General features: G+C 44.7%; 1 protein-coding gene across 9 annotated transcripts in view; it reads left to right on the top strand.

Annotated features, from left to right (window-relative positions):
- The first annotated feature begins 685 nt into the window (after nt 1-685).
- Nucleotides 686-10,656, top strand: part of Unc5d (unc-5 netrin receptor D) — a 517,384-nt gene continuing 507,413 nt past the window's right edge. For all 9 annotated transcript variants that reach the window (XM_026786850.1, XM_026786851.1, XM_026786849.1 and 6 more), the window contains exon 1: nt 686-1,056. In XM_026786850.1, the coding sequence (XP_026642651.1) occupies nt 960-1,056 (97 nt within the window). In that variant the 5' untranslated portion in view covers nt 686-959. The remainder of the gene's footprint in view (nt 1,057-10,656) is intronic.

The following is a 10,656-nucleotide window of genomic DNA, read 5'->3' as shown; positions in this document are numbered from 1 at the left end:
CTCCCTCCCTCCCTTTCTCTCTCTGTTTTTAACTTTCATTTTACTTACTAGAAAAGCAATTTCCAGAGCCCAAATTGAAATGAACAAATATATAAGGGACCAGCAATGAGGCAACTTTTGAGAACTTTTGAGAATTCCAGAACGACACCTATAACAGAAAAGAAAAATGGGGAGTTTTTGCTTCCTTAAAACAAAGCAAAGTAAAACTTGATCCCATACATCCACAAGCATGCTCAATTCACTTCTTTGGCCATAGTTAGGAATGGTTTATGATTTTTTTTTTCTTGTTCCATCCTTCTGCTGGCTAGAAAGTGGAAATAGCAGAGTCGACTCAAAGTTTAGTTAAACCTCGGTTTCCTGGAAGCCTCGGTCTCACTCGGAGTTAGCAAGCAAGGCGCCTCCATCCCGCCGCTGGGCGCTCGCCTCCAAGAGGCTGCTCCATACAGCTCGCTGCTGGCGGGCGCGCGTCCTCGCCTCAGGCCGCCGGCTCGGGCTCGCTGCCTTCCCTCACGCGCCGGCCCTCCGCGGAGGGGAGGCTGCGTCTGCACGTGCGCCTGCTGCGGGCTCACCTGCGTCGCCCGCTCTCGGTCCCGCCCTCCGTCCCGCCCCGGCGCAGCTCATTGGTGGCCGCTGCGAGGGGCGGAGCAGGGGCGGCCCCGGGGCTCATTAGCGATGCGGTCTCCTGGCTCAGCTTGGTAGTCCCGGACCCTGACAGGAGCTGGGGCTGCGGTCCGCACAGCGGGCAAGGCGGGCGGCGCCGCAGGAGGCAATGGGGACGGGCGCTCTGTCCCGTGGCCCGTCCGGTGTCTCCGCTCCGTAGGGAACGGCGGTGGAGAAGCTCGACTCACCACAGACCACCACCCCCCGTGGGAACCTACCGGCGGTGGTCTCCCCCGCCGTCGTGCCTTGCGGACTCCCAGGGTGTGGAAGAGGAGTGCAGCCAGAGAGGAGCTCAGAGCATGGGGACAGCGGCTGCCGGCGGCGGCTGCGGAGCGCGCCGTTGGCTCCCGTGGCTAGGACTCTGTTTCTGGGCGGCGGGGGCTGCGGCTGCCCGAGGTAAGCGCTGGGTGGACGGCGGTGCGCAGAGGAGCGGGCGGAGGAGGAGCGGGACCCGCACCTTCGGCGTGGGCTTCCCAAGTTGTGCTTGCTTCTCTCCGCGTGCGGAGCGCGACTCGGTGGGAACGGGTGGAGGAGCTCCAGGGGACCACTGCCTTCCCATCCAAGTTTGCTATCTACCTCAATCCTACAGGTTGCTGTGACCTGGGCCCCTACCCTTGAGTCTCAGTACCTGTTCGGTTTCCCGAACCCTCCCTATTTGCTGCAGGCTGGATTGCTTGTCTTTACTACATCCTCGCTCTCCTCTGTCGTCTCCACTTTTCCTTCTTGGGCGAGCTCCTTTCGGGGTGGGAGCCCACGATGATCTTAGGGAGTACATAGGGAAAGAGGCAAGCGAGTGGGCTCTAATAGAGACTGCGCCTTTTTTCCCTTTAGGGGAAGCAGCGGAGCTGGTCACTTAGCTCTGCGCCAAGCTCAGTACCCCTCGGGCGACCCTAGCTCTGGCTCTAAGCCAGCACTGGCTTTGCTTCTCAGAGACAGCGTGGATGCGGGCGCTCTGGGGAGCTGTGTGTAACCCCAGGGTTTAACAGCGCCTGCAGTGCCCAGCCGGATAAGCAGTTGGCCCTAGGCTCCACTCCCGGGGCGCATCCTCTCCCTACTCGGTGCTTACTCCAGCTAGGAAGCGCGGGTCTCCCTGAGCAGCAGGGACATCTCCGCTGCTTCTCTTAAGCTCAGGACCCCCCCCCCTCCACACACACACACCTCTTCCCCACCACCACCCGGATCCGCTGCACTCCAGCAGAGCATCAAGTTAAAGATACACCCCCACGGACCTGTTTTGAAGCTGATCACAGGCAGTTTCAGACAGCCCCGGTGCCGTGGCTACCTTTGAAATAACCCAGGAGCTTTTCATTCCCTGGCCTTCCTTACCTTACCTTCTTTGCTGCTTGCCATCCAGCGGGCTTAGAATATGCGATTGCATTAAACATTTTACCTAACGCTTGCCTAGCAAGAGGTGGCACCGAGCTGAGCACCTCACCTTCTCCTCTGTCTCCACTTCAGCATATTCCTGGTAGCGGTGTAGCTTTTTGAAGGATCGACAACGATCCCAAGAACTGGTATAATCTCATTTTTATAGCGGCTAGTGGTGTTAAGGGCAGTTATATTGCCTGGAAAGAAGAATTTTAGAGGATGGATAGAGGTTTTCCGTTGTATGATCTGTGCTTATTTGCGTTTTATTTCCTGAACTTTTTTTTTTGTAAACGGAGCAGGTTTATAAAAAGCAGGAAAGGCTGGAAAAAAACGAGCGTCAGTGATTCCCACACACTGTTACAGCGAGGCACGTTTCTTTCTCTGGCTGGAAGAAAGCACGCGCTTCAGCCATTTAATTTACTACGGAGACCAGAGACTGCCTCACAGCTCAGTCAACTCTGACTGGTTTTTATACGGTTAGGGTGAAAGTGGGGGTGCCTCCCTTCCCCCATTTTTTTCTTCACAGTTTGAGTTTATACTTGCTGTTCCCAGTGTGGGGGATAGCTCACGGTGACTGGCTCCAGGTACTGGGTCTTGGAATCTGGTTTGTGGAGTTGTCTTTAAGCCAGCTCAAAACAAGAGGTGGGAACATGCCAACAGCCTCTTGGATGGAGTTTTTCTGGCTGTGAAACCAAGGCTAGCACCTCTTGTCTGCAAGCTGTTCTGTAAAGGTCTTCTGGAAAACATACTGTACACTCTGCAGGCTTATTTACAGCAAATGTTTTGCACAGATCATAGAGATGCCCGAGACACATGGAGCAGTAAATCTGAGTAGCGTTTCTCTTGTCACATTTCCGTTCACCTTTAGCCGCTTTTGGAGCTAGTTTATTAAATGTGCATCACAAAGGCTACACAGCCAGTGGGTTCGCTTGTACCTAGCTTTGGACAGGTGGGTACAACTGAAGTTTTCCATATTGAGTCCTGTCGTCTCTGCAAGGTATGGTGCATTAAAGCCAGGATGCTGTGGATTTGTGCAGCGTCCTTGACTAGCGGTTTCACTGTGCTGTGTGTAGTTAATGGGTTCTATAGGTAGATTTTGTATTTGTAAGTCAAAAGTTTATAATTCTGAGAACCTTTTCCTTTGGGGTTGCTGGGGGATTGGACCCTGTGCCGTGTGCATGCCCGGCAAGTACTCTCCCATTGACACGTAACTGTAGCCCATCAACAGTTTCTCTTGTGGGTTCAACCCAAGGTGTTATAGCTTAGCGAACAGCATATATAGAGTTACTATGTATGCTTTGGTGGTATGATGTGTATGTGATTCTGGAGCATTGTTCATACCGTATTTACCATATATCTGTTGCCATGATAGCGGTACCACCATCTCTTTCCCCTCTAACTTCTGTTTGCTTCTCGACCTAATATAAAAAAAAAAATCTGAAAATCTGAGGATAATGTTTGGATGATTGGTTTCAAATACACTCAGCGAGGAATCCACTTAGGACAAGACACTACATAAAGGAAACAGCCCTGATACAGAACACCATTTGGTTTTCTGCTTTTCTAATCAAAGCTTATGCCTTCAGAGAGTAAGTTTTATTCCTGCTGGTAAAGTATAAGGATAGCACCCCGATACCGTAATTAAGGTACATTTTGACACTTTACAACTTAGACAAAGGATGTTTAAAAGTTACTTGTAACTTGCTGAATGGTAATTGAATCTACACCATGTCATACTGATTTGTTTTCTTCTTAGAAGAGAGTATTGCTGGGGGAGTTGTGATTTCCACTGGATCATGTGCAGAAGAGACCATGTCATTAAGCAGGCTAGATGATGACATTTGACATTTGCTTCCCATAGCTAGAGGGGTACACTTACGGCAAAGAGTGTACACATTTAACGTTATAGGCACCGAGGGTCATATGACTTACACGCGTTCCCATCTTCTCTCCATTTCTTCTAGCTGTTGGCACTTTCTTAATGTTATTTGAGAACACTTCCTTCTCTCTCTCTCTCTCTCTCTCTCTCTCTCTCTCTCTCTCTCTCTCCTTGTGTTCCTATGTTTCAAAAGAGTATAATCTGCTCATAAAACTGAAGGTAAAGCACCCTCCACACTCCCAACTTCCTGCCAGACCTTTTCTGATCCAAAGGGTGTAATTCCTGGCTTGAGCAGCCCTGTGGCACCTTCTCTTCCTACCTGAAGAAAACACTTTCTACTCAAGAGATCTTTTAAGCATCTCAGTTCTAAAGAGGAGACTAATTGCTTTGACTTGTCTAATGAAAGTGTGAGAGCACCCGAACCCTTTATGGACTTCTTCACTCTGTGAACCACCCATGTATGAGTCTCATTCTTGAGGCAGTGCTTGCTCTGAAGTCCAGGAAACCCAGCCCGTCCCAAGGGTTCTCCCTGGGCGCTCTCAGGACTGACAGGATTGGTCAGGGAGTTCCAGAGCAGCCTTTCTGGTGCACGGAATACTCAGTTTGCTCTTCTTACCTAGGTGACTTGCAAACTTGTGTTTTGTTTATTTATTTTTCCTTCCCAGAATACAGTACTCATCTTAAGATGTTGCCAACATGGAGTTTTGTGAAGGAATCGGTTCCTTGGGAGATAGCGGCTATTTGATATCCTTCTCTACTGCCTATTTTGTTTTGTTTTTGAGCATTAGAGTGTAGATACAAGCCATATGTATGAAAATTGATTCCAAACATTGAGACCTTTAAGGAAGTTGTAGTAGTGGTGTGGGGTGGCCTCATCATGAGAAGGTTCACATGCATTCTCTCTCTCTGTGGAGAATACCTTTGTCATTAATCCTATTAGTCTTTACTCCAGGCAGTGCCTCCCTCCTGAGTGACACTGTCCCTGTCATCTTCCTTCTGCCTATTCCGATGCTGTCATAACCTAACTGTGAAACAGAACAATGATGGAAACTTATCCTCTCCACCCTAAGTCACTTAGGTCATGTAAAGGCCAAACACTTACTCTTCACTTTGTGTATGTGAGTGTTCGTGTGTTAGAGACCAGAGGTTGACATGGCGTCTTTTTTTAACCACTCGTCTTTTTATTTTTAATTTTGTAATTACATGTATTCATTCACTCACACGCACACGCACACACACACACTTACCAAAGGGGGCATGTGTGCTCCATGGTGTCTATTTGGAGGTCAGAGGAAACTTGCAGAAGTATTCTTCCCTTTCCACTCTGTGTGACCCAGGGATTGAATTCAGGTCGTCAGGCTTGGTGGCAAGCACCTTTACCAACTGAGTCATCTTGCTGGCTCATGCTGTTTTGTTATAGGGTCTTCTGCTGAACCTGGAGCTCATTAATTGGCTAGAATGGCTAGATACCAAGCACCAGTGATGTCTTGTCTCTGTCTCCCCAATGCTGGGGTTATAGAGTGTTCGACTTTTGGAACCCCACTTTTAAGTGAGCCATCTCTGCTTTTTACCTTTCATTTTCTCCATTGTTGGCTTGAAAACATCATTTTTACTCCGTATTCTGGATATTCTTTGAAAGAAGGCATCTTTTTGCATCTTGAATATGAACTCATTTTGATATTACTCATTAATTATTCTGAATATGTTACCCACATTAGTTCATTTATTCCTTAAAATGGCTCAAGATGTTACGTGTTACTATTTGTAAGCTAGGGAGAGAGGAGCATGAGGGTTAAATAAAATTGCAAGCCCATGGAGGAGTTAGGATATGCAAGATCTTAAACCCAGTCAGTCTGACTTAAGAGTTTGCAATGTACAGTGTAGCTCAGCTATGCTGAAAATAAGTGGTCCCTTGCATTCTGTTGACAAAAGTGCTAAAATGGTATCTTCATAACTATCAAGAATTATAGAGGAATTTGAAGTAGCTTAAATATATCTGCGAATCTATTCAGATAAATCTAAGAGATTTATGTTGTATGAAAACAACATTCTTACAGCATTCAGTTTAATATACTTTGGGATTGGAGTCACGCTTAAAATGCTGAATGCCACTTTCTAATATGATAGCTTGCTTTTTTTTTCTCTCTCTCCAGTCTTGAGTGTCAACAGAAAATATTACTCTGATTGAATACACCATCCATGGAATGGCAGATCCCAAAAGACTATTTGTTGCATGTCTTGTATTTTTAGTCTTGTTTGCCGGGGAAATGTGGAGCATGAGATTTGAGAATAGATTGTTAACACGAGAGGCTGCTGTTTCTGCTGTTTTGGGTACTCCTGCTGCTGCTGCTTTTGCAAGGCAGATGGCTAGATTCATTTATAGAAAATAGATATTCGTTCTATTTTGCATTTCCACTTTGAAAGGAACTTTTAATTGTTTGTGCCACATTGCATCGAATGGCCTTATTGTGTGCTCACGCGCCACACGTAGATAATTTTGCGAATTAGGCGGATGTTAATGTATTCAGTTTGGGTGGTTCTATCTGCACTGCACTGCTAACTCTGTTTTGGTTTGAAAATTCTCTTTTAGAAGTGGGTAAGTCTGTGGTGTTCTGTGCACCAAGACTTTTCAGCTCATCTCACTGCTGCTGTCTGCCTTGCTCCCACTACAGGGAGCTAGAACTCAGAGATAGAAATAGTCGGGCTGTGCTTATGGGACTGATATAGAATCTGGCAAGAATGTTGGGTATCCCTTAGCAGACATACTTGGGATCATTTTGATTTAGTAATTGCTCAGATTTTGTATAAATAAGTTATATTGGAAATGGACTTGAGCCTAATGAGGGTTCATTTATGTTTCACATACAGACTATCCAGTGGCCTGATGGCAATTTATGCATCACTTTTAGGGTACCTAGACCCACGCAGTCAAGTTTAAAATTTTGCAATGTGGTATATGGTAGGTGATCCTAAACTTCCTTATGTTGGAGTTTTGTAGATTTGGAATTTTGGAGTACAGATGACCAAAAGTGTGTTTTGTCTTTGAGATTACATTTTAGCTACCCCATAGGTTATAAAGTATTTTCTAGTATTTACTGTATGTGTGTGTGTGTGTGTGTGTGTGTGTGTGTGTGTGTGTTAGGTATATTACATGGGTGTGCATGCAGCGCTGTATATGTGTAGACCAGAGGACAAGATTGTGGTCATTTCTTTCCTTACTCCTTTATGTGGAGTTGAACTCAGGTCACCAGGTGTGCGCTTATCTATTGAGCCATCTTGTAGGCTCAAAGTTTATTTTTATGACCAGCTTTTGCCATGGATTCATGAATAACAGCCCTAACAAGCTGAGACCTATTTTTCAAGGGAGGTTCAATGATGCCCTTTAGTTAATGCACATGCAATCAACCCTGGTGTCTGGACCAAAGCATGCAAAGATTCATTATTAAAAACTGGCATAGCAGTCATGTGTAACCTATGCATGTCTTCCTACATTCATGATCTCTAGGTTTCTATAATTCAGAAGACAATACAGCACTATGTGGATACTTAGGGTACTGATGTAAAAGTTGGGTTTGCAGAGTTGGTTTGGCAACAATAAAATACAACCTTACATGCTCAGTGGAAAATAGTACTTTTTCTAATGTGTTGATGTACAACTTGTTGAGCAACTGATACAGAATAGATGTATGTGGCATGCCAATTGTATTGATTTTATGACCCCAAATTCTGTTTTATAAGCTTCAAATGAATCTTCATCTCCTGGAAGAGACCTCTGTATACTTGCCACATGACTTCAATACTCCATCATAAGGATAGGAGGGAACAGGTAGGAACTGTCATGGTGGCCTGTGGGAACTAAGGGTGAACTTTCTAGATGCTGTGCTGTCACCTGAATTGAATGCTGTGGTGTCTTAGCCAGAGAAGTCAGAAAAAGTGACATTCATCTCAGATAGTCCTGAAGGTAGATTACTGGCAGACAGGCATAAAAAATGGGAGGTTCCAGAGGCCATATTGAAGAAACCATGTTGACTAGCTCAAGCGCCCAACCAACAGGAGGATAGCTACATCCCTGCAACATCATTCACAGATTTTGGGGACATATTAAACAATAAGTTAATTGGCTAAATAGTAGGTACAATTTGCCGCTAAATACATTTGTGATAGCTTCTTGCAGTTGCCTGGCTGTCTTTGGTGGCTTCTGCAAGGACAGTACTTAACCGCATGCTTAAGCTCTTCATTTAAATTTAGCTCAGTAAATCCACCAGGGAAGGAGGGGGAGTCTTAAGATCAGGGGTTATGAAAGCTGCAGGGTGATGTTTGGAACTTACAAATTGGTGCTTTTCCAATGATAATGTTCATTTGAATAGCAACAACTCCCATTTTAAAATGCAGGTTCTGATGTCTTAATCTGAGGAAGGGGCTGAGACTCTGTATTTTCAGCAAGCTTCTAGGTGATCTGTCCACAGACCATAGGTGATCATCCTTTCCAGTGCTGGCTTTGTTTTTCATTTGCAAGTCAGTGTGAAGTGTGAAGTGTGAAGTGTGAAGTGAGGTTTCAATACAAGACTGAATAAAACAGACCAGTAGGAGGGTAGAGACACACAAATGCCAGTGTTCTTCAGATAGCCATACAGCTACTTCTAAACGAATTCATGGACACCATCCTATGTTTTGGATTTCATTGTGAAATAATTAGGGGTCTTATTTCTGAATCTCATTAATTTCTTGCAATAAAGAGGAAATTGACTTTCCCGGAATTTGCACAGTGTTCTCAGTGTCGTGTTTGTTAAGAAGCCTTTCTAGCCCTCTTCAGCGCTGCTTCAATTTATTGTGTTCTCTTGACTTAATTTCTCTATACTTCAGAGTGATCTGGAATCCTAGGTAATTAGAGAAGTAAGAGGTAGAAGAAAAACAATGTCTTTCAAAAATTGCAGCCATGTCCACTTGGGTTCCTGAGGTCCTGCAGAGGCTCCGGTTGCTGTTGTTACACCGTGGTGCAGGTCAAAGGCTTGGGTCCATCTGGTTCTGCTCCTGACTCAATGCTGCTTTCTCTCACCTGCCAGAGGATGGTCCTGTAGCACGGCAGCCTGTCTCACTCTAAGCATTTTATGCTAAGATATGAAGCACACTAGGGAAAAACTTCTGAAATCTATCAGTATTGTACGAACCCCCCTCACAAGCTATACTTGCACAGTGGTATTTACCCGCACAACTGATTGTAAAATCTGCATCCTTGGACTGCAAGAAGGATAATTAACAGTAATCCGTGTCATCATGTGCATCTCTTCTGAATTATAATGTATTTATATGGGATTTGAAAGTTTTAGTTTGATTAACTGGTTGTTGTGGTACTCATTCGTGGTGTGAGGTGATATTTCAATGTATATCAAATCAGGGCAATTGTCATTTCTGTCTTTTTATCATGTTTCTGTGTTTTGGTACCTATAAATTTGTATCCTCTGCTTCTTCAAGAAATATATATTAGGTTGTTGTGAAGTATAGCCACCCACTGTGGTTAGAATTCTACAACTTCTTTCTGTGCTCTGATACCCAATTTACAGGAACTCCACAGTGTCAATTTTATGTTCTTCTCTCTTCATACTGAACAGATCACACCCCCACCATCAACACCCCAGTGCCATGCTGATTACCAGCATGGAAAGAGAATTTGGGTCTTCAACTGGTGCCCTGGCTTTTTCAACTACATTATCATATAATTTTATTTTATTGCCAGATAGATGGATTGGACTAAACTTGAATGATAGAGTACTTCTGCTCATATTATAGTTCATCAGCATGTGTGGGGCTGTGTGAACACGAGAGAGAATGAAAATTCAATGAATAGAAATTCTTCCAAATGTCTCCCTTACCTTTCTAGTCTGCAGCACTAGGTTTCTTGTGGTTTTCTGCAGAAATGGCTTCTTCTAGGGAAAGAGCAATACGAAATGTGTTGGGAGGCTGGGGGAAAGTACAGAAGTGATTGCATTAAAAATAGCATACTGGAATGTGGAGTAAGTGGTAAGTAAAATCATTTTAGGAGCTTGCTAAGAAACCTCATCATATTAAATTTCAGAAGATTAGGCTTGGGGGTATGGATCAACGGTGGAGGGCTTGAGCAAAAGCCCTCAGTTCTAGTCCTAAACACACACACACACACACACACACACACACACACACACACACACACACACACAGAGAGAGAGAGAGAGAGAGAGAGAGAGAGAGAGAGAGAGACATAGAGACACGTGCACACCTGCACACACATACCTGCACATATACACACAGCGTATGTGCACACATATTCAGAATTGAAGTAGGTTCATCAATTTGTCTTTATTATTAATTTTGAGTGAATGTGCTCCCCCCTTGCATTTTGTCTTCTAATGAGGTCAAAATCTCCTATCTTGTATTTGAAAGGAGTTTAGTGGCACACTGTAATTAGCCTTCCAGTAACATTTTTTCATAAAGTCTTAATAATTATTTAACCCATCTTTAGGACGATAAGGAAGATTATACATTTTCCAAAGTAAATTTTTATTCTAGAGAAATAATGATTTATTGTAATCTCTTGGAGGGAGTCATGTGCAGTACCTGTAAAGTACATGTGTTCGTCATTTGAGGGGTAGACTTTAGTGCTCCCATCATGAGTCAGAACAGTATTCTGAAGACTGCATGTGGACTTTTCCAAAGTTGTTTCCGAGAGAGAGAGAGAGAGAGAGAGAGAGAGAGAGAGAGAGAGAGAGAGAGAG

Source organism: Microtus ochrogaster, linkage group LG7_11 (assembly GCF_000317375.1).
Source record: "Microtus ochrogaster isolate Prairie Vole_2 linkage group LG7_11, MicOch1.0, whole genome shotgun sequence".
Lineage (NCBI taxonomy): Eukaryota > Metazoa > Chordata > Mammalia > Rodentia > Cricetidae > Microtus > Microtus ochrogaster.
The sequence above is the reverse complement of the archived record's forward strand: the minus strand, read 5'-3'. Positions and strand labels throughout refer to the sequence as shown.